We start from the raw sequence: 24,862 nt of genomic DNA, 5'->3' as shown, positions 1-24,862 counted from the left end.
TTTAGCTGGTATCTCACCCCTGAGGGTCACAGAGGCAGAGAGCGCAAAGCTGCTGCTAGCCTGGGTCCTGCTGAAGAAATCGCAGAGATCTCTACGGAGTATTCATGGGACATCCCGGTGCACATAAACAAATAACTCTACATGGCCTCCCTCTGCCTAACTCCAGAGGGGAATGAAAAGCAGCTGGGAACTCTACCTCTCGTGGTGGTTGCCCTACTTCTTCAAGCACAAGTTTAAAAAAACGAGTAACTCAACAGCTGTGCCCTGCTACTTTGGGGGCTCCAGCCCTGTAATTTCAAAGCAAACTGCATACTTACCAGAGGTTCTTTCCCCTGTATCGGACTCGCCTGTGCTCGACTGTTAGGACTGGCTGGACTGCGGTAGAGTCAAAAACATGTCCTGGGTTGCTGCACAGCTGGATCCCCACGTCTCCTGTCTCCCCATATCCCTCTTCCTCTTCACTGTTCAGAAAAAGCCTCTGACTCAGACTTCTTGGAAGTATCCACAGTGTTGTTGGGGTTGGTCCCCGCAAGAGAATGGCTTGTAGCTCTTTGTAAAAGCAGCAGGTCTGTGGCTCAGCACCAGATTGATTGTTGGTCTCCCTGGCCTTCTGGTTTGCCTGCCACTGCTCCTTGGCTTTCACGCGGCACTGCCGCTGATCCCTAGTGTAGTTCTTCTCCTGCATGCCCCAAGCAATCCGCTCGTTGATATCCAGGTGTCCAAGGCTGGATCAGCGCGGGACCTGAACAGCCTCTTCTCACCACAAGCAATCCAATATTTCCTGCCTACTCCAGCCAGGAGCGTGTCTGCAGTGTGTAGCCAGCCTGGTCAGCTGGGCCATTCAACTCAACAATGGAGAGTTGCCGGGTGTGCTCACCAAGTGGGGAACCAGGACAAGGAATTTCAAAAACTCGTGGGCTTTAAAGGGGCAGGGCAGCTTCCTGTCTAGGCAGCAGAGTTCACAACCGTAACCAGTGGGGTCAATGTGGGGGATTGTGGGACAGCTCCTGGAGGCCAGTAACAGTGGACGTAAGTAACGCAGCATCTACATTATCACTGCGTCAACCTAACTCCATCAACCCTGGCTCTCTGCTACTCAGGTGTTAAGTTGGCGTAGCGGGACACTTACATCGACGGGAGCCAAGTTTAAGTGTAGACACATCCACAGCCAGGTCGACCTAACCATGTAGTATAGACCAGGTGAGAGAGTACTATTAAAATAAGAAAAGCGCAAGTACAGAGTACATTTGGGAAAACCCACAAAAATGGCTGAGAGCACAGAGCACTGGCTCCAGACTCCCATAAAGGCAAAAACCAAATGAACACAATATACTAAGATGTACTTAGAAAGTTAACGTGTGATCGTGCCTGACTAAAGAAAATTGGATGTTTGCAGGAGCAGCTGCACGACACACATGCAGACGCCCACATTTAGAGAAGGGCTCGTTGTGAGTCAATAACCAGCCGGCTGAAGACAGTATGAGTTGGTATGCACAAGAGCTTTCCTAAATCAGAAATATCATTGTTAGACTGCCAAGTAAATCTGAACCAAGGTTTTGTTTCCAAGTCTCTGCATGAAAAACCCAGGGGTTGCTGAAAAAAAGCAACCCCCTCTACCTTCACGGAGCACACTGCTTAGGAGACATTTGCGTGGGGAATGCAACGTGGCAATTCGATCTCTCAGGCAGCTCCATTAGCACAAAAGGGCCACAAGGAAGCAGTGTTTGCCTTAAAAAAGTGATTGCAGCCCAACTGTGGAGTCTTCATGTTGCTGCCCCTATTTTGACCAAGCAGTTATCACAGGAAGTTCTGTCTTATTCAGATTTATTAAAAACCCATTTCAAACTACTACGATTTCCTTTGACAATGTCAAAACATTGTGTTTTATTTTTCCATATGCTTCCAATTAATCTACCACAAGGTCTTCCTCAAAGTGTCCCTCTCCTACAGAACTGTATTGGTACCTATTTATCCGCACCACAGAGCTATTCATATTCAATTTCTTATGTGCTCAAACCCACCCATAGGTCTTCATAAGAGAACCCCTCAGTTAGTGTTTATGGAAATAGTTACAAAGAACATCCCCACATTAACTGGACATTTCCCACTCATTCACCTCATTTCCCACCTCCTTCCCCAAATGACGGATACAGGAATTTTACTGCATACCTTTGCTTTCTAATGCTGTATACAGAGTGTATCGGATAGCTCCTAATTATACAGCAGTTGTCAAACTTCATTACACCGTAACCCCCCCTTCTGACAACAAAAATTATTACATGACCCCAGGAGGTGGGACTGAAGCCTGGCCCCACTGTCCCAGGTGTGGGAGCCAAAGCCCACGGACTTCAGCCCAGGGTAAGGGGGGCCTGTAACCTGAGCCCCGCCACCCAGGGCTGAAGCCAAAGCCTGAGCCCTTAGGTTTCAGCTTCAGCCCAGGACAGTGGGGCTCTGGCTTCCATTTCAGACCCAGGCCCCAGCAAGTCTAATGCCTGCCCTGGCGACCCCATTAAAAAGAGGTTGTGACCCACTCTGGAGGCCTGACCCAGAGTTTGAGAACCGCTGAGCAGAACATGGTATAACAAGATCCCCAGCCTGGAAGTCTAAACTAGGCAAATTCAGACGAGAACTAAGGTGCAAATTTTTAAGCGAGGTTAATTAAATATTGGAACAAATTGGGTATTACTGTGCTGGATTCTCTGTCACCTGAAGGCTTGAAATCAAGACCGGCTGTCTATATAAAGAGATGCTATTGCTCAAACAGAGGGTGTGAGGTTGATGCAGCAATTACTGGGTGAGGTGCTTTGCCTGTGCCATGGAGGAGGTCAGGCTAGATGATCATAATGGTCCCTTCTTGCCTTAAACTTCTTCCTTCTAGAGTCTAATCTAATCTGCTTTTTTAATATTCCAAACCAGTCTATTCTTTACTCTATAATCCATGTCAATCATGTGTGCCTTGTACATTTCAATACAGGGGTAAACCCTGTCCCACCCAGGTGATGAGATGATACTCACACCAATCAGAACTCTTTAGCCACAACATCCAAATGCCATTCTAGAAAGTGAAAAGAACAGGAGGACTTGTGGCACCTTAGAGACTAACCAATTTATTTGAGCATAAGCTTTCGTGAGCTACAGCTCACTTCATCCGATGCATCCGATGAAGTGAGCTGTAGCTCACGAAAGCTTATGCTCAAATAAATTGGTTAGTCTCTAAGGTGCCACAAGTCCTCCTTCTCTTATTAAAACCTGTAAGACACTCAGACATTCTGGTAATGGAGGGCCAGATAAGCATCTTAGCTAGAGGGACTATATTTGGCATACTCCTGGAATCCTGCATCCTTGTCATGTCTCCTCAAGCACAGCATTTCTCTCACACCATTTTAGTTTCATACCTACTTTAGATTGGTCAGAAAATATATGTGTTAACTGGCAGCAACAGTACGTACACTATTCCGTTCAAATGCTGCCTTGCCTGGAGCACAGTTTGCAGTGTGGCTTTGATTGCAGTCTGATACATTAGCATTAAGAGAGGAGAGTGTGAATGTCACGTCTCCGAAAGGCAGTTGAAGAACATTAATTTGGTGTGATTCGCTCGGCAGCTAGGGCACTTTCCAGTTTGAAAACCAAAGTGATACTCAATGTCGGTAAAGGAATAATCTGCTCCTGTACAGGTTCCCTCCCTCCGCTGTGTGTTTGCCAATGCATCTTGTCTTCCCTGTGTCTGTCTTTTAGACTGGAAGCTCCTAGGGGCAGGCTCTGTCTCTATTTTAGTGTCTTGTGTAGGGCAGAACATTTTGTTAATGCTGAACAAATACATTATTATTAATAACACTTTGCAAGGAATCCAGCCTAATTCTGAGAGGTAGAACCCATTTAACACACTACAGATGCTATGGAAAATCAAAACACGATTGGCAGCAATAGTTTCAACAAGTCATTAGACATAATCCCACCTCCTTCATACCCTCCCTTACCCCCTTTGACGTGGCTTGGCCCCCAAGGGGTGCCAGAAGAGAGCAGTCCCTGCCCTCAGGAGAGCACAGGAAATGGGACTGCAGCCAGACTTTGCCTGGGGCAGGATATGAGGAGACAGGCTTTTTGCATCTTTCCTCCTGTGTGCAGATAAGTCAGGAGTAAGCCAATATATGACCTTTCACATCCATACAGGCATTCAAATAGCATAGGGATGGTGAGGAGTGCTGCCGAAATTCCTAGATTGGTATCATAAATCAATGTCCACAAAGTAAACTGCCAGCTTATTGATACACGTTAAGTGTTCACTCCTGCAACAGGATCATGTGATGGAGACCCCTACAGAATCCCACTGACTTCAGTGGGGCTCTGCATGGACAAAGGGGTCTATGCTCGGAAATTCAATTGCAGGATGGTGATAGAAGCAATTCCACCTTGATGTGGTCCTTAGTCTATTTGCAGTCATTCTATCTATGAAAAGTAGGCATGCCAAATAATAGATAGGACATCCACAAATATTTCTATGTCCTGTCTTGTTCCAGACTAAATCTAAAGTGCAAAGACTTAATGATAGTCCCTCTCCTAATATTAAACCACATTATAGATTTATAACATCACATTAATGCAGACAAAGTCTATGGCTAATTCAGTGGTTGATTTATGGAGCTGGGATTCTGGCTACCTATGAACATTAGTTAATACTCGAGGTGCCTGGTCCTGAATCAGTGAAGCCAATGCATGTTCTTCTCTGATGACAGCAGGATTAGATCCTCTGTGCACAGGGAAATCATCCCAGCTATCTCCAAGCAGTGCCAGTGAATGTGGGCAGGCATGTGCAGAATGTGGCTGGGCTTAACTGAGATGAATTACTGTAAGAGCTGTGTGTACAGGAGGGTCTATCCAGCATTGCTCAGGGTGATGGATCTGGGTCCTAAATCAAGTCTAATAATGATCTGGAGAAAGGGTTAAACAGTGAGGTAGCATATTTTGCAGAAGATGCATTACACAAGTATATACAATAATGACGATCTAGAGAAGGTATATCCTGTTATCCTGTTCTCATAACACAACAACAGGGGGACATTCAATTAAATTAAAAGGTGACAAATTCAAAACTGATCAAAAGAAATACTTTTCCACACAATGTATGGACAGTGAAACTCATTGCCACAGGATGACTTTGAAGCCAAGAATTTAACAAGAATCAAGCTGCAAATGACCATTCATATGGTCAAGAATATCCACAAGAATAAGCAATGTTTACAAAAAATTTGGAAGGGATATTAAACCTCAGACTTCAGGGTTTAAACCAAGCTCTAATTATTAGGGATTAGGATGAGATCTTCATTGGGGCAGATTACCCACATCTGCCTACTATGGGGCTTCTGCCCATTTCCTCTGAAGCATCTGGTGCTGGTCACTGTCAGAAACAAGCTAGTAGGCTAGACCGAAAGGAAGGCTCAGTGGCTGAGGTGCTAGCCTCAGAGTTGGGAGACCCGCGTTCCATTCCCAGCTTCACCAGAGACTTCCTGTACGACCACGAGCATGTCAGCTGGCTTCTGTGTGCATCAGCGGCACAGCCCTGCTACATGGAGGTGTTCTGAGGGAAAAATACGTGAATGACTGTGAGGTGCTCAAATACTGTGGTAATGGGGGTCAAACAAGACCATAGGTCTGATGCACTATGGCAATTCCTATGGATGCTGGGGATTCTCATCTGTGGAATGACTCCTGTCTGCAAAAAGCCTCTTTGGATTCCATTTACAGAAAGTGGCTTTAAGAAACTCTTGAGCTTTCATGTGCCTGATGCCCCATTCCCACCACTTATTTCACTTCTGAATGCTGGGCTGGGTGTTCTTCACCCTATGGTGCCCTCCCACACAATAAAATTACATTTATCATCAGGAACCATGGAACAGCTGCTTTAACTCTTCAGGCCCAGCAGCGCTCGGCGGTTAACATCGCCCTTCAAAACAGACAAGGTCTGCCTCAAAGCAGAAACACTGCCACCACACCTGACAGTACGGCTTTTCTCTGGGAACACAGAAATCATTTCATTTTGACCACATGAAGTAGCCTCATGGGCTCCACCGAATTTCCTTTCTCAGGAGCAGTTTATAACTGAAGAACAAAAAACAAAGCAGAGCAAAAGAGGACATGGAGAGTTCAGAGTCTGGCTCATTGAGTGCTTTGAAATATAAAAGACATGGGATAAATTTGCATCACATCACCCTAACCGGCTTTAATTAGCAGACAGGATGAGTGAATTTCATGTAATGGAAAAACAGTCCACATATTAACCTAGGGGCGGGAAGTATGAAAGCACACTCAGCCCATCATTCCTGGCTTTTGACTATGGCAATTCAGGAATGGAGCAGCTATCCGCAGGGGACGACAGGGGGTTGCCTGTGGGCGAGCACAAGGCAAAGAGGACCAGCATGACAGGGTAGGTCACAACGAGGAGTATTCGGCTGCTGGAGACCAAGGGGAGAAAGACTAGTAGGGAGCCAGAGAGTGGGGTGGTGGCCCCACTGGGCATAGAGAGGAAGCAGAATAGGGTGGGCAGATTGAATTTAGGCAGGGTCCAGTGGCAAGCAGAGATACATGTCAAGAGGAGAGGTGGATGTGTGCTTTGTGGTGGGAGTCTTCAGACTGGGAGATGTGTTGACTGATTGGGAGAAGGTCCATGTCGGTCATTATGGGCTATTTTCCAAAATGAGAATGAGAATTAAATGAGTATGAATAATGAAAAGAGAAGTAACATTTCTGGAATTTGATGATAACTAGGCAGGAAATTGGTGTGAATCCAGTGGGAGAGGGAAAAAAACATTCAAAATCTATTAAGCACCAGCAAAACGTCTGCAGCCATTCCATCTTGTGCCAGGACCAGGTCATATGGCACCAAGCTAATTAGGGATGTGTCAGCAGTTGATCAGGAGACTAACTTGGTGCTGTGGTACGTGGTCTGATGATTCAGTAGATCACATTCTTTTCTCTGCATTACTGACTAGCCAAAGGTGCTAGCACCAATCTGGGGGCACGATGCTGCACTGCTTTATGATGAACAGTAGAATCAAGGTCTTGAATACTCATGGTCATCAAATATCCCAGGGCTCTTTCTGAATGAACCACTGTGGTCCTGGCTAGATATTAACTGGAGAATTTGCATGCTGCTTAATTAAATACCTTCCACTGTTCCAGTCACACATGCTTTTCTTTTTCACACCCTGTCCTACACTGTTGTGCAGTATTGCTGTGCACTGTTAAACAGCTTTCATGTTCCACCCGAGAGGTGGCTGAAGTGAGCCCTTTAAAAAGGCACTCTGGGGTGCTCCAGCTTGAAAGTCACATTATAAAAACAAGTATCATTAGAGAACTGAGTTCAATGGCTGCTCTCAAAAGATAGCTCATATGAGTCAAATAAAGTGAGATTAAGGCTCAGTTTTTCAAAGCTGCCTGGAGGACTTGGATGCCAAATTCCCATTAACTTTGGTGGCTTAAGTGGCTCTGAAAATGTTTAGCCTAAATCAACATGCAATCTTAAAATGAGGTATTCACATTCCAGACCAGGCGACAGACAGGGAAGGAATTAAGATCAAGTGAAAATCAAGATTAAAACCCCCGAAACCACCAAATTCCACTCTTCTGTCATAGGAGGCACCCCCATGGGTCAAGATAAGATGTATCTAAATACGTGAGTCCTTCTCCAGCCCAAACCTCAATAACCCTTTGAGTTTTGCTAGTCACTGACTGCAGCTGGGGAAACCATCTTTACAGTTTGGTTTCCCTTAGCTTCTGTATGGCTCACCGCAGACAGGAGACTCAAGTAGGAGTGCTAGCTATACGTACTGAGGCCTAAATGTGGAACCAGCAGGGACAAGAACTGCAGCAGGGCATGAAGCTTCAAGATGCAGAGTTAATTTCCTCTGGCCTTGTTTTCATCTCCTGTATTTCTTCCATGAATAATTTGGAACAAAGGCAGGGATGAGCCAGAAATAAAACCCATGATCCAATCACCCCTGAACATAGAGAGAGCTCAAATTCAGCTCTGAATTTCTCAGCTTGGGGCTGGCTCTAAAATGAACCAGATAAAACCGCAGATAAAGCCTCACTCCTGAACTTGGAGAAAGTGTGGATCCACACACCCCTGCCTAAATAGTTGAATGGTAGGAAGACAGGATGGGGTTTGGAATGTGGGTTAATTGAAATGGAATGGGATGTTGGCTTAAGTCTTTATGTTTGTTATGAGTTTATGTTACTATTCTAAGGGCTTGTCTACATTACCTGCTGGATCAACGGGCTGCAATCAATCCAGCGGGGGTCGATTTATCACATTTAGTTTAGATGCGATAAATCGACCGCTGAGCGCTCTCCTGTCAACTCCGGTACTCCACCAGGGCGAGAGGCGCAGATGGAGTTGACTGGAGAGTGTCAGCCATTGACTTACCGCAGTGAAGACACCGCGGTAAGTGATCTAAGTACGTCTACCTCAGCTACGTTATTCATGTAGCTGAAGTTGCGTAACTTAGATCGTTTTCCCCCTTAGTGTAGACCAGGCCTAAGAGTCATACCCATGCATCACACTCTTACTGAAGTCAATGGGAGTTATGCTTATAAAAGGATGGCAAAATGTGGCCATAGTTGCTTTTTCTTTTCCACTTCAACAGTCACACTCAACATGTTTCTTTCTGTCTTAAGCATACGGTATAATGGATAGAGCTGTCCTCACCAAGAGCACAAATGTTTATTTATTTCCTATGATAAGCACTGGCAAACATCTGTCAGATTTCTTATATTTCTGGCTGCTGTTGTGTTTAGAAGCAGAAGTTTCCTTCTGCTCCCTGAATCACGTTTAAGGCTTTAACTTGACTTGCTATGCAGATTTAGCCTAAGTCTACTTCTAAGGTATTATGCTTTCCAATTGTCAACTCTGGACTAGATGACTTGGGGCTAATTTCCAAAAGAGCTCAGGGCCAGATGTTCATGGGTTCAGCACCCACAGTTGGGCCCAGATTTTTCAAGAGAGCTCCTTCTAGGCATCTAAATAGGGCCCAGATTTTCAAAAGTACTTAGCACCTATTGTGATACTTGTGACCTGAGCTACATACCAAGCCTGCACCTAATCTTGTGAAAACCTAGCCCCTGACAGGCATCCTTGATTTGCCGATATTTACATCACCAAAGGAGGTTGGCCACATCCTGAGGCTTAGGGACTGCTGGACTGGTAAACAGTCTTGATTTTCTTTCTCTAGATTACATGTTGTGTGTAAAGTAACAGGGATTGACTTTTATTAGTAAGAGTATTTGAAGCATGCTATTTTCTTTTGGATAAGGGAGTTTTCAGATTCTCCCCAAAGTTAAAACCAACACATGTAACACATCAGTGTTTCTCAAACTTTTGTAGTACTGGTGACCCCTTTCACATAGCAAGCCTCTGAGTGCAACCCCCCCCCCTTATAAATTAAAAACACTTGTTTATATATTTAACACCATTATAAATGCTGGAGGCAAAGCGGGGTTTAGGGTGGAGACTGACAGCTCGCAACCCCCCATGTAATAACCTCATGACCCCCCTGAGGGGTCCTGACCGCCCGTTTGAGAACCCCTGACATAGGTGAATGCCTTTTTAGTAACATGTTTTGTATATTAGCATTATATGACTCACAAATTGAACCAAAGTGAAAGTGGCCCATTTTATATATGGGAGCGCACAAATATATGTAACCTCAAAATATGACATACTGTCACATATTTAAAACACATCTGTCCTTTTCACATGGGAAAATCTGAGCAAGTGTATTTTGTGAGTACCTCCATTTTTTGCTGCTCAGAGAGCAGGTACTTACTGGAAGCTGTATGCAGTTTTGGTAACACTTCAGGCTTGAATACAGGGGTAGACAACAATAATGAAGGCAGATCTGTTATAAATGAAGGAAGGAAAAGAATACAACAGGCCTTGGCATTTTAATAGAAACATATGGCAGGTTCAGTAAAGGATCAGTAGACCACATAAAATTACACATTTGACAAATCATCTGTTTATATATGTGTGTACGTATAAGCCCACATACAGGGACAAATTCATTAATTCCTCTGTCATAAATGTACCAGGCAGCATTCTTTACTGGTTATCTCAGAACAACCTCGTTCTTGTACATAGGAAATAAACTTACCCGACTCTGTTTGGATAGATACTTTGGTTACTTCAGGAGAAGCTGGCTGTGTCCAGAATGGATACATTTCAGCTATGGGAACAAAACCAAACACATTTCAATAGTTATTATTTCTTTCTTGTATAATGGCAACAGCATGCTTGGTGCGCTATAGACAGATAAAGACACAGGACTCCTGTCCCCCTTGAACTAGACAGCATATAAAATATGGGGAGATGATGAAGGGTGAAATTCAACATGCATATTGTTAGTCCCAAGGTTTTGGCAGGTCATGAACTAGTTGTGAGTAGACAAGGATTTACAATACGCCCCCCTGGCATAATTCAAATGGCTGGGAGCATGTCAGAGAGGGTATTCCAGGCATACAAGGTGCCGTGGCAGCAGGCCCAGGCATGAGAAGAACACGGCTGCTACTCTGAAACCTGTCAGAAAGTGGGCTGATAGCTAAGTGGTGAGCATGGAGTGAAGAAGGCAGAAGAAAGAGTCAGGAGCATGGAGGCCTTTGGGTAAGTAGCTGCGGTAGGCAGTCCCAATAATTGTATGTAGCTCCCCTACAATGATGAAATCTCCTCACTAGAAAGAGGAAGAGGTTTCAGCAAATCCTGCCTTTGTTCAGCAGAGACAGAAGGCATTGGTGAAGATGTACCCACTGCAGAAAAAAAGAACGTATATTAAATTGTCCAGCCAGATTTCGGAGCTAATTCAATACGAGTCACATAATATGTGTTTATGGGAAAGAATCATGGACTAGATTTTCAAAAACATCTAGTGATTTTTGCATGTTCCACTTGAGACTAGAGCTGCATGGAGAAAGGCCATTCCATTTCGTGGAGGCACTTCATATTTCAAAATTAGTTTTTGTTCCAATTTGGAAGGAAAACCAAAAGTTTAGAATTTCTCTGTGAAAGGGAATGATGCCCCAGCTCCAGGGCAGTCCACCAGGGGGCCTTTGAAGCTCTGGGGCTCCGGTTCATGGGGAGCTTGCATGGTGGGGTGCCCCAGAGCCCCTGACCTTGGAAGCCCACTGTCCCCAGTTGGGCTGGAAGCCACAGTGCTTAGGAGCCACGGCTTTCAGGCTCTCGGTTCCCCATTAGCCCCCCAGGAGGGCTGGCAAAGAGCAGGAAGGGAAAACTGGCAGGAAACCAGGTATGTGTGTGCCAATTCTGCTACAATTTAATCGAAATCAAACCATATCCATGAAAATTCACTCGTCACTTTTGAAAATCATGGCCCAAGCTCTTTCCTCATCTGACTTGAAATGTTTCAACTTTGACATGTATGGAAGCAAAAAGTTACATGTACTGGATGCCGATGATGTTTGTGGGAGCTTTGATCTCAGGGTGGGCAAACTGTGCCCTTGTATGTCCACACTAGTTCTCATTTGGCCTTTTGAGGTACCATGAACCTGACTCGCTTCTCTTCCCTTCTTATGCTCAGATTTTCGGGTAGAGGCTGGGGTGTTTGATGTCTGGAGGGTCAGAAGAAGAGTTTCTATTGTTCTTTGCACCCCTATGACACTATCTGAGCTGGCTGCTCCCTGAAAATGACGGGGATAGGCCAGGGCTGATGTAATTTGTTGAATGCGAGGACTTTTCTCAAGACGGCAGCAAGCTCAAGCTTGATGTTTTTCCGCAGGAAGTAACATTTCAGTGGATTGGGGGGCCACAGAAAATCCATGGTTGGATCTAACAGGAGCTGTTTTTCTCTCCATTCCCCATCCTGTTAAGCCCACATTCTCCTTCCAGCACACAGCCCCTGAATAGCTCTACAGAGGGTAGGAAGTTGGGCCAAGAAAGAATAATTTCCCCGGGCTATAGAGTGCCTGAAGATTCACTCCACAGCTGCTGTTCCAATGCATGCCCTACACAGGCAGGGAGGACAAGCTGAGTGATCACATGAGCAAGATTTGGCCTTTAAGCCTCCCTGAAGATGTACAAGCAAAGGACATAGTCTACTGAGTGAGTGAGAGCCCCTTATGTTCCCAGGCATCTGATCACAGCAGACCATTCTCTGAACTCACTTGATGGCTGTATTTGGGGTAAAATATCATCACTTTCCATGGTAGTAGGAGATGGCCTTGTAGTGCCATGTCCTTTTGAAGCATCTGTCTGTAACCACAAGGGCAGCTGTAGAATTGGAAATCCAGATCCTTTCAAACCAACAGTCTTTGGCCATGTGGGAAATCTTGTAGATAGGATTTCATCTCCTTTCCATGCAACAGTCTGTTCCCAGGAAGGCATCCTGGTCGCTAAGGCCATAAAAGAACAGGAAGGATTTTGTTATCTGATTGCACATTGATGTACACTTCTAGTGCAGCACAGCCAAAGCCAAAACATCCAGAAAATGGTGAACATAACACTTTGGGGAACATGTCTACAGTACATATGGTAAAACCTATCAATTCCTAGAACACGTTGAATGGCAACTGCTCAACCTCGTTAGCGAGGTCAGGGGAGAGATGGATGCATGGTACAATTTCATTTTATTCAACATTTTCTGTTTTCTGAATGGAAAAAAAAGTTTTCAAAAACAAACATTTTACTGAAAAGTTTTCTGTTTATTGTAAAAAAAAAAAAAAAAAAAAAAGGAAAATTAAATGTTATTTTTTCAGTTTTTTTTCCCCTAGAAAATAATTCTATCATTTCCTAACCAGCTCTACTGCTGAGCTAAGAGGTGAGGGTTAAGGAAGGGGATCATGTGAAGGGCATGTGGGGGAAAAGAAGAGGGGTGAGTTTGGTGGGAGAGGGAGGGCAGAAAGTGGGATTTGAGAAGGATTGGAGAAATTGGGTGGAGGGAGTTGAGACTGGGAATGTAAAAGACAGTGAAGGTTTGGTGTGAGAGGCTTGAGAGACCTGGAAAGGGAAAGGGTTTGGGGATAAAGACGAAACGTCTGTGAGAAGGAAAAAGATGAATATTTAGAGACAGCTGGGAGAGAAAAGATGGTCCAGTAGCTTGGGCCCTGGCCTAGCACTTGGCAGATGTGGTTCAAATCCCAGCTCTGCCACAGACCTCCTGTCTCTCCTTGGGAGTCACTTAGCCTCTCTGTGCATTCGTTCCCTATTTGTAAGATGAGGATAAATAGCTCTTCCCTACCTCACAAGGTACTTTGAGGATAAATACATTGAAGACTGTGAGATACTACAGTAATGGAGGCCATGTAATTACCTTCGATAGTTAGATAGAGAAAGAGGAGACAGACTGGTGAGAAGGAGGGGTTTATGGGGAGAATGCGTGAGATTTGGGAAGCATCTTGAACTGTCTCCTCCATCTCACATGCCCTGCAACCACGTTTCCTTAATTCACATCCCTCCGTAAGACACTTCTTCTGTGAACAATGAAGTTATTTAAAAAAAAAGCTTTGGGCCACTTTGTGACAGAACTTCGAATCCCCAATCACACACTATTAGCCTGATGTGTAATGTTTCTCCAGTTTACATATCTTGTGCTGTGCTTTCCTCTAGATTTTGTACTGCACCATGCACACAGTGGTGCGAACCAAACAAGAAACAGAAATACATTTCAACTAGTCAGCCCAGGAGATTAAATATTTAGCTCTGAGGATACTTGCATACTTTTAAATGTCCAGATGTCTTCAGGGGGCTCATCCGCAATCTTGTCAGGGTCTTCTCGTAAGGTCATTAAGCTGGGAAGAATTGAGTCTATATCTTTTAGTTAGTAAAAGTTAGAGTTAGTTGTATCGTGCCATGCTCAGAATCCAAAACAAATTTGATAGCATTTGGATATGTAAATCAAACACATGGGTTTAGATTGAGTTCTGGTGTAAGAGAAACAACCATTGTCTTTGAAAGAAAAGTAGCTATTGGGCAAAATGTCTATATGTTTTTACTGTTTTGTTAAATAGGAGAAATAATTTTCTTGGACTTTATCCTGCACAGGTAAAATTCCCATTGACTTCACTTATAATATTTGTGATGTTCATATTGAGCAGAAGACCAATTCATCAGTGGTTGCATGAGGTCAACATTTTAGGTGTAGCTCAATCTACCATGCAGTTTAGGTTACCACAACAGGTCTTGCTGTAGCAACTGGCCAAATGTATCTTATCCCCCTCTAGTGGCTAGCTCACATAGACGATAACAGCTTATTACTGCTGAGAGCTAATGGAGTTAGTCCTTTAAATCAAGTGCAGTAGAGTCCTGTGGTTTTGGTACTGACCGTTCCCAGCTCTGGAGATCCTATTTTCACACAAGTGTTTGTTATTTTGGGGAAATTCACCTAGATTTACTTTCCCAGATGTGTATCTATGGAATGAACACGAGTATCTTACAAACCTTACAGAATATAGTAGATACCAAATATCATCTATTCATCTCTATAGGAAGAGACTGGACTGCAGTGACTGACAAGTTCACTGCTAGATAGAATGCTAGCTCTCTCACCTCCCACCCACATCTTAGGCCCTCCAAACATCTAGAGAAGACATAGCTCATGGGGTCATGACTACACCTACCTCTCACACACCACACTCATGTGGTGCATAGAAGAAAATATTCTCCTTTTCTGCCCCTAAACATGGTCCCAGCATTTCACCTCTCCATTATTTCCCACCTTTCAGAGAGATGTACAAATTCCCCACCATATCTCCAATTGGGGTAAATGCAACACCTTTCCCCTAAATGACTTTGCTTTTGTATACAAATTAGAAATATACATCTCTGGCTTCTTTTCTCTCAGTAAGCAAACCAGACACTTCCTAAATCTTACACCAGGCACTTAAGACCACCCTCAAAGGATAACACATTAGATGAACATCTAATCAATCTTCATATTATTTTCTTCTAATTATTTGTGCTTTCTGAGAGCAAATTCAAGGTCTTAGCAGTGCTGTTGAGTCAAATCCTATAAGGAGTTGAAAATCTACAATCCCCAAGGAAGTCAAAGGGCTATGGGTATGCTCAGTACCTATCCCCATTTAAGGGCCTGATTGAAAACCCATTGAAGTCAATTGGAAGACTCCCATTGACTTCAGTGAGTTTTGGATTAGGTCATAAAGGTCAGACCAGGGCTGGATTTCCAATTAGGCACAATAGGCACGTACCTAGGGGTGCTGGCATTCTAGGGAAAATGCCTTACCTTTCTAAAACTGTGTGCCATACGAAGGTCAGCTGTAGGCAGGGGGGTTCTGAAGATGCTGTGCCAAGGGGCTTGTAAGGTGTAAGTCCAGCCCTGGGCCAGACACTTCATCCACTGAAATCATTAGAAGTTTTGCCTTCAGTGGATAATGGATCTGACCCTAAATGTGGTGATATGCCAGTGTTGCATTTAACTCCTACACAGTTTCCTGTGGTTAATACGTAGTATAAACAGACAAGTAAATCTCTGCATTCATTGCAGTGGTAACAAGAAAACATGTTGTTATTCATTTATTCCTTCAGGATGTACTTACCCAGGAGCGCAGACATATTACTGGAAAATGTGTAATTAATAACAGGAGACTTCTCTATCATTTCCCAAAAGTCAGACATATTTCTGCCTGCAAAAATACATGCACAGAAATAAAAAATGGGATTAAAGCAGTAGATTCTTGATTCAATCAGTGCTGTATGTGTAAAGGGTTATATTCTCAAAAGGGTTAAGTTCTACATTTACCTATTCGGCCTGCCATCACGCAGATATAGATACAGTCTGAATCATTGTTCTGACTCACTGAAAGGAAAACAAATGTAGATCAAATGCTTTTTATTAGAGTACTTTAAAGGAGTTGAAATCAGGGAGTCAAAATCCACCTAGTAGGGGTGACTACTAGAGCTAGTTGAAAAATCTCAATCCAAATTTGGTTTTTGACAGAAAATTCGGTTTTCGACTACATGAAATTTTGCACAAAAGTGCCTGCTTTCCATAGAATATTTCCATTTTCTTCAAAGAAGCAAGATATTTCCATTCAAAAACTGAAATATTTTGATTTGAATATGCCTCTGTGGTGTCTTATAGGAATTGTAGTGTAGGTGCCTCATGTTCCCTTTCTCCTCTATGAGCTAGACTCCTCCTTGTGAACTACATCTCCCATGATGCACTATATGCAGGGACTCCCCATGATGTATTGCCTCTATTGTCCAAGAGAGGAGACGGTTGTGCCTCATGGAAGATATAGTCCAACCAGGGAGTCCACCTTATGCAGGACAATGGAAATATAAGACATCTGAACTACAGCTCCGATGAGGCATCGTGACAGCATTTCCAAATGAAAATATTTTTGTTTTCAGCTGAAGTATTTTGGTTTCTGGATGAAATTTTTCAGTATTCAAATGTCCTCCAAAAAATAGACCAAATTTGATTTTTTCCCTTTTTTTGTCCAAATTTTCCACAAAAAAAATCCCCATTTCAAACCAGCTCTAATAGCTACTCACCAGTATAAGAGGAGCCTAGGTTGGAAGAGTCCTTTCTTGAGTCTGGTTCACTCCCAAATGTACAGTTTTTTAAATAGCAAATAATAAATCAACAATTATTTTTAGAAAATTACCAAATAACTGCACCTCAGAATTTGAAGTATTCCTATTAATCTGTCTGTCAATATAGTTAGGAAATTCTGCAATTTTAAGGTAATATTATTTAAGGTTTGATTATGCAGTCCTTAGTCAAGTTGATGTGCAGTAGCTCAGCTGAGCAGTCTCTTTAAAGTCAGTGGGATTCCTTGTGGAGTAAATTGCTACCGGATGTAAGGAAAGGTGTCAGAATCTGACTCTGAGTTATATAAGGCAATTCACAGGATTTTAAGGGTAACAACCAAATCAAATAATTTTCAAAGGGATATTTAGCCTCTAAAAATATGCAGGAAAAGTTAGTCCCACATTTTGGGCCAGATTCTGATACATATACTCAAGTTGAATAGTACCTTACACCAGGAGTAGTAATAGTAATAATAATAATAAATAATATCCAGTGCTTATAATCAGTAGATCTCAACGCACCTGTAAAGGCATATCAAAGCACCAGTCTACTGGTGGGGAAACTGAGGCACACAGAGATGAAGTGACTAGCTGAAGATCACCCAGCAGGTCAGTGGCGGAGCTGGGACTAGAAGCAATGTCTTTGGAGTCTCAGTCCAGCGCTCTATGCACTAGGCAACATTGCTATCCCCTGTCCCACTGAAGTCAATAAGTACTAGTGGAGGAAGTTTGAGGGACTATTTGTGGAATGTGATACTAAAGTTGACTAAGGGAACCTTAATCCAGCCCTAAATTAATCCCTTTACATTTTTGGTCATATGTTACAAAGACTCCGACAATGATTCATTACATTATGAAACAGAGTTTTAATAAAAATATTTTCTCAAGGTGATTTGGTTTACAGTTGCAGCCCCTATTCTGGTGAGGTCAATACTGCTGATGAAGCAGTGGGGATAGCTACCACCTTAGTGTTTATAACATGTCCTTTTTATGTTCCAGGAGGGAACAGGACAATGATAAAAAGAAATGCACACCTGAGACGATCGAGGTGGATTTGAAAATTTCTGTCAGGTAACTGGTGGAGTTTCCAATAATATCAACAAGTAAAGCTGTAAAATCTAGAAGACAAAACAGAGCAGGTTTACAATCCAAGGCCCCAATCCAGTAGTCCATCCCTGTTCAGCAAAGCACTTACGTATGTGCTTCACTTTTAGGCACGTGCTTTGCCTTTGATTTCAGTGGTAATTAAGAATGGGCCTAAAGTTACGTATGGGCTTAAGCGCTTTGCTGAATAGGGATGGATTTATCTGTACATGGCCTATGTGCCACTGGAATCCCACTTAGGTGCTACAAAACTCCCAAAATAAGACTTACGTGATGCAGGGGCCTTCACTGGCCCTCTACACTGAAGAGAAAATCACATTGAGAGCCAACACTGTAGTATTAATTTTAGCAGCTTTTCAGTACATGGCATTTATATTACAGTGAACTTGTGTAACTTGGCTTAGGAAATCAGCAAGAGATAGGAAATACAGGCCACAAATGTAAGCTTAGCCCCCGTGGCCTTTAATTTGTAATATTCCCTTTCCCCAAACTTCTGTTTTTTTATCATCCAAACCTGTTATTACTTTGCTTGCAAACTCATAGACGCAGTTTTGTTTTGTGTTTGTACCGTGCCTAGCACAATGTGCCCCTGGTCCATGAGGGGTGCCCTGATGGGCTATCACAATACAAATAATAAATAAATAATCATTATTATGGTAGTGCCCAGAGTTCCCATGTGGTGCACAGGGATCCCGTTGTGCTAGGTGCTGCACACGCATATGTACAGATGTGGGTCCTAGCCCCCAAAAGTAGAAGAAATAACCAGGATTGTGGAATATCCTTTTCATATGTCACAGCTGGGACACTGTACTGGCCCAGAGCCGTGCTCAGGTTTGTGCAAGAACAAGGGGCACGGAAGCGCCAAATGACTCTGGAAAACAGCTGGATGCCAAGTCACCAGTGCTGGGAAATGGCCAGGTGCACAAAATGGGGAAAAAGTGGCCTCATACCCATTCTGGAATTTGAACAGTGCTCAGAGGAGGTGGGGGGAATTTGTGCAATGGAGCTTCTCACCCCACTAAACTGCCCTATATAGACCCCAGTCCTCTTTTGCTCCTTCCCCACCTCTGGGCTTAGAGGGGTTACTGCAGGCTTGGCCTGGAGGAACCCCTGGATATCTCTAGGGAACTGAGAGCAACTAGAGAAGCTAAATTGTACTATAAAATTGAACCCACAGATATCAGATATTGCTGGGAGGCTCTAGAGGGGCTGTCTTTCCCTCTTTCCCCTTGCATTCCCTATGAAGAAATGCAGGTTTTTTTCCCCAGTGGCAACTCATCTTGCCTGCTTGGCTGACAGCTCCTTTCCAGGGCTGCCAGCAGGGAGCGGTCTTCTGGTGCTCAGTTCACTGAGTCTGTCCAGTGCTTCAAAGTGGCCAGTTACCATGGCTTTTGACTTCAATGTGACTACAACACTCTCATGAAGAAAGTTTCAGGACTGGGGCTGAGAACCTACAGCTCAAATGGAAACAATTTGGCTTAAACACACTCAAACACCAGCCCACTCTCAGTCAGACTGCTTTTACACCCACCTGTTAAGTCATTTGTCATGTTGTTTAAACAGTAGCAATACCTCATAGGGAACTTGCTGGGGTCAACATTTTTCAGGTTAGAAACTGCAAAGAGGGACAGTGGAAACTGAAATCTTGATGGATTCACCTTCTACAAAAATGCATTTGAGAGGAGAATAAAATGGTACGGTACCCACTGTTATAAATGGCAACCGAAACTTTGTGGAAGGCAAATGAGCTGTAAGAGGTAATGCTCAGCAGAGAGAAGAATTTTTTGGTACCTGCAGAAAAATGTGCAAATCTGTTAATGACTTCAATGGGTTATTTATTTATAACCCAACTATTGAGTCTGATATAACAGTGACATGATTTTATTTCTAAATCACACCATACAATGACTGTAGGCAGATGCATTTGAATTTTGTTTTCATTGTGATCTAGCAGAAATAATTTTAAATCACCATTTTTAATTTTAAGCAAACAAAACTAGAGAGACCAGTACAAAAATAGATGGGGAGAGGAGGGGAGGAAAGAAAGAGCGATACAACAAATGTGAATCAAAGAGATCATTCTAAAGACACCTTGTTAATAATTACACACACACATACACACACACACCATGCTACAGGAACTTGTCCAAATACAGCAGTATACCATAGTGTATTTTTACAGCTTTGTCCCCTAACTCCTTTAGTTCCATATTTCAACTTATGTGGAGCTGACGGTCCACGACATGCTTCACATCCTTTTGTAGCACAACCATGTTACCTTTGAGAGCCGTATTTAACATTCCATTCACTAGTTCAGTCAGGTTAATCGCAGCCAGATCAACAGATTTGGCAGGCAGCTCTGAAAAAGAAGCAGCATTTCTGAACGTCAGACATTTGACAGGGCTAGGAACCTATCAATGTGCTGTGTATATATTCTTCTAAATGACTTTGATAAAGTGATTCAGTGAGATGCTGTCATCTGTGGGAAAATGAAAACATCAGATTGCTTATTAGGGCTAGAAAACAATGTGTGGTGACTCTGAGAAGCTAAATATACCATGAGTGCAATGCAACTGCTGATACTAGAATCAGGTGAGAACGGGAGGGGCAGTGCTATGTCAAAAGGAAGACAGGGCACTGTATATGCATTCACTAATTAAAAGGCACTTTTGACAGTGTTCCTCAGTGCTCTGCTGTGGATGCCAGGTTATTCAACAAAATCCTAGGATGTTGGAGTCCATTAACGGGCAACACACATTTTCATTAAAGTGGCATTGAAGCAGGTGCCCCTTTATAAACCACACTCATCTGGAAGAAATTTTCTGTTAAATTTCCACCTGTGAATGTTGCACAGAATTGGAATGAAGATTCAGCTATTTTAATGAGGTGCCCTGACTGGCCAAGGAGAATAACCTAACTAGAGCTGGCCAAATTTTTTTAATTTGAGAAAATTTTCTGATCAAAAATTGCTAGGGCTTTTTTCTAACTGACAATTTTGTAGAAAATGTTTTGTTTAGTTCAGACAAGACCATTAAAAAACCAAGGGAAAGGGCAGAGGTGGAGGGTGTGGGATTGGGGCGGGGGCATGGATGAAAAACCCAAGCCAGAAAAAAAATCAGTGTTGGGGGGAAAAAAATTTCTATGACAATGTCTTGCCCTTTTTTGACCAGCTCTGAACCAAACATGTTCCAAACTTGGGTATTTAGAACAACAGGAAAGCGGCAGTACATACAATGCAGCAACTAGGAGCGAGGAAGAGACATAGAAGCCACACCATATGCTATAGAAATCAAACCACTCCTCCTCCTCCTCCTCGATAAGATAAGATAAGGTTAGCAGGATGGTTTCTGGAACATAAATGGGATTGTAACCTATGGTCAGGAGGGTGCCAGCTGCTGGAAGCGGTGTCTGGTTTGGGTACATGTTAGGATGAGAATGAGAGAGTCTGAGGGAACCAACAGTTGGGAGGAGGGAGTGAGCAACATCAGGGGAAGGCTCATGGAAAGACGGATATCATAGGAAGCAGCAGAAGAGTGGTCTTCAGGTTGCATGATAACCAGGGAAATGGCTGCTGAGTCACTATCCAGGCTTTCAGGGGAGTGAGGTGTCAGGAATGGGGTGCGGTTGTTTCTAGCAGGGTAGCAGTAGGGAAAAGTGGCTGTGGAAGGGTTTGCCTGGCTGCAGTTCCTGAGTGGAAATTACTGAACAGGAGTTCACTCACCAAGTAGCGCCCATTGGGCTAGCTACTGTACTTCTGACTCAGACTTAACCCCACACAATCAGAGTAACTTCTGAAGCCATGTGCCAGGCCTTACCTGCAGTAGCCAGCACTGCCATGTTCTTCTCCTTCTTATTTTCTCCTTTTATGCCTGCAGCTGTAAAATGGAGAAAGTGCAATCTGAGAAATGACTTTCCCACTCAAATGACCAACCAGGAATCTCAAGGGGTTTCTCTGTTCCTCTAGAGTATTATGGCTGTGAAATGGTTGGACAATAGTACTGCGAGCTAGTCCATCATGCAGAGCCACAAGTTACTTCTAACAGCAGCAGAGCGTATACATGCCAACAAGAAAGACCTAGCTTTTAAAGGAACAAAGGTTAAGAAATTAGCTTTCCTCTCCCCTGCCCCCTCCCTGGGCCTGATCCTGCTTTCAGTGAAGTCAATAACCTAACACCTTTCAACTTCAGTGGTACAGAAACAGGCCCTTGATACAAGTGAATAACTTCCTTTAATAGGAATCAAAGGAAGAAGAGAGCCACCAAGTGTTCTAGAGATTTAGAGACAGGCTTGCAAGCACGATTAACCATAAGATGCAAAGGATGATGCAGCATGCCACCCTGAAAACGGTGACAGCTACAAGCCCGCTAATTAGTCAAAGCGTGCTATTTGATATGTTACTGCTTCTTCTGGGTAGTCATACAGCTAAGGTGCTGGGCTGGGATTCCTGAAATCAATTCCTGGCACTGCCACAGATGTCTTGTTTTATCTTGGGCAAGTTACTTAATCTCTCTGTGCCTCAGTTCCCTGTCTGTGAAAGGGGAATAATAATACTTCCTTTGTTTGCCTTATAAACTCTTCAAGGCAGGGACTGTCTCTTATCCTGTGTTTGAACCATGCCCAGCACAGTGAGCCCCTGATCTCAGCTGGAGCCACTAGAAACAACCGTAACACAAATAAGACATAAGAATGGTAATGTTGAAGAGGTAGGCGCAACAGTGCTGGAGAATGAAGTCTTCCATTTATTTGCAGATCATGTGGCCCAGACAGCATCAATTCAAATTTCTCAGGCCAACATGCCTCTCTACCTTAATCCTGGTGTAACACCAATGACCTGTAGGCAGGCGGGATAGAACCTGGGACCTCTGAAGCTTAGTGTATGAGCCTCTACTGCATGAGCTAAAAGGCAGATCCCGCTAAGCCAGTTGTTACAGACTCATCAATCTATAGATGGTCTAGGTGCACTAGAGGGGGACAAAGCACCACACAAAGTGGGCATGGGCTACACTGGCAGGCTCAAGAAGATGGTTCATTGTGAATCCCACCAATTGCTGGCCTCTCTGGTATGCTAATTAGTTCTAACACCTCTGTGACACAGAGGCTCTGAGGCAAAAAGTCTCATTCTTTGCAAACATCTCTCCTCAGACCTGAAAATGCACTATACCAAACACATATCTTACGCACATCTATTTATCCATAAAGAAAAATATATAACATATCTACAGAGAGCTCATAACTTGTCAAGATTCACAGTCATTGTGAGATGCCTGCATGGGTAATATTTAAGGAATAATGTATTTATACTGAAATAATGCTTTATGGACTTGGGGTAAAACTTAGTCACTGGAGCCAATATGTCTCAGCGATGGCCCATTCAGAAAGGTGGGACTTGTCACCCCGTCCTATCTAGCAGGTGATGCCACAGAATTTCAGCCAGTAATAGCATTTTAACTACCTAAGGAAGTGGAGAATCAGGCACCCTGGCCTCAGCCTGTATTTTGTATCTCCCTTAGGTGACATGTCCTTTTGGCTTTGCGACTCGTGGATGGGAAAAACATTTTAGATGTTCCCGGGGCAATATCAAAGTGCATGTGCCGGGGAAATTACTTTATCATGTATCAAAATAAATTGCAGGTGAAAGTGATGTTTCAGAAACACTTCACACTTACCCAAGTTCCATACGAGAAGGAGACATAGAAATCCTGTACTCAATTTAACAGGCACATGCTGATGGAACCATGGCATTTTGGAAACCTACTTCCAGTCGCTTCAACTGTTTTAGGAGAAAGAAACAAGATTTTGGTGAGCCTACGTGGATCCAGTGCATTTGTCAGTTTCAATGTTTCCAACTTTTGCAATATTTTGTGTTGTTCTTAATCTCCAGATCCTAGAATCACGTGAGAATCTCGGCTTTTACTTGAAAACAAAACAAAACAAAACTAAGTTTCTCACCCTTGTGATTGCAGAGAAAGCTAAGAAAATGTGACCTGAAAGCTAAAAATCTCAGAAGGCAAAAACAAAAACCCAAATCAATCAAACAAACAAACAAACAAACAAACTAACAAAAACCATGAACAAAATAAACCAAAAATCTAGAATTTCTTATTTGTGATTTTTTATTCAGCCTCATGACATTTTGGGCACTGACTCAAGGTTTTTGAATGATTGGGACTGTCAATACTGCAGTTTACAGATGTTTCAAAGACTCATACTTAGAGCTGGTTGGGGAAAAGAGAAAGAAGTTCTGACAACTTTTCTTTTAATTTATCCCCTGCCTGTTTTTTCAGTATCAGAAAATGTCAGCCAGCTCCATCGTTGGCTGAAACTCTGGGGGGAAGATTTCATGAAAATGCAGTCAAAAGTTTTTTAAATTTAGTTTTCAATGGCAACCTTCTCCGTGCTTGATAGTTAATGGTAAGAATATATATTGAACTCTTCTTAGCCTCAGGATAATACTGTTTGATTACTAATTATTACCATTTCTATTAACCCAGTCATTCTGCTATTTAAATTGTTAGAAACTAAAATAAATTCTGAAAATAGTTGAAGTATGATTCTATTGTAAAAATAGTACTAAGGGATTCCATTTTTAGTGTGTCCATGTTACATTTACTCCTCTTACAAGTGAAAGATGTTTCTCCTAACTGCTAGCCTTGCAAACTCAAACTGGGATCTGAGAGTCAAGCTGAATTCTTTCTAGCTAATGAATCATTACCATTAATAAATAACAATAATAATGCCTAGCTCTTATATAGCACATTTTTGTCAATCTCAAAGTTTTTTACTGAGGATGTCAGAATTATCCTCATTTAACAGATGAAGAAACTGATGCACAGGGAGATGAAATGACTTGCCTAAGTTCATTCAGCTGGCCAATGGCAGAAACAGAAATAGAATCTAGTCTCCTAAGTTTTAGTCCAATATTCTATCATCCAGACCACCCTGCCCCACCACCTGTCCAAGCCTATTGCCTTTTGGGCACAGGTTTAGCTGAAGGCAGAGAGTAAGGTAATGGGGTTGGCCAGGTGACCCTGCACTTGGAACTTAGTTAACAACTCTATTGATGAAGCATGAGACAGCCAATAACAGTTCACTGTTCCATTGTTTTATAGCGTCTGTAGAATTGACAGGAGTGAAGAAGAGTGAAACCCACTGAAGTCAGCAGATCTGACTGAGTACAAACAGGGAGCAGATGTGCTGAGTAGG

The 24,862-nt window shown here is 43.0% G+C and overlaps 1 protein-coding gene across 1 annotated transcript in view; it reads right to left on the bottom strand.

Moving 5' to 3' along the window:
• The window catches only part of HHLA1 (HHLA1 neighbor of OC90), a 40,052-nt gene extending 16,651 nt beyond the window's left edge, over positions 1 to 23,401 (bottom strand). The window contains exons 1-9 of the mRNA XM_077808039.1: positions 23,326 to 23,401; positions 21,475 to 21,534; positions 19,938 to 20,018; positions 19,367 to 19,450; positions 19,191 to 19,274; positions 17,590 to 17,673; positions 15,759 to 15,815; positions 15,556 to 15,642; positions 10,149 to 10,220 (exon numbers count right to left, since the gene is read on the bottom strand). Of these exons, the coding sequence (XP_077664165.1) occupies positions 10,149 to 10,220; positions 15,556 to 15,642; positions 15,759 to 15,815; positions 17,590 to 17,673; positions 19,191 to 19,274; positions 19,367 to 19,450; positions 19,938 to 20,018; positions 21,475 to 21,534; positions 23,326 to 23,401 (685 nt within the window). The remainder of the gene's footprint in view (positions 1 to 10,148; positions 10,221 to 15,555; positions 15,643 to 15,758; positions 15,816 to 17,589; positions 17,674 to 19,190; positions 19,275 to 19,366; positions 19,451 to 19,937; positions 20,019 to 21,474; positions 21,535 to 23,325) is intronic.
• Positions 23,402 to 24,862: the final 1,461 nt, after the last annotated feature.

This window comes from Eretmochelys imbricata, chromosome 2, assembly GCF_965152235.1.
Source record: "Eretmochelys imbricata isolate rEreImb1 chromosome 2, rEreImb1.hap1, whole genome shotgun sequence".
Classification (NCBI taxonomy): domain Eukaryota; kingdom Metazoa; phylum Chordata; order Testudines; family Cheloniidae; genus Eretmochelys; species Eretmochelys imbricata.
The sequence above is the reverse complement of the archived record's forward strand: the minus strand, read 5'-3'. Positions and strand labels throughout refer to the sequence as shown.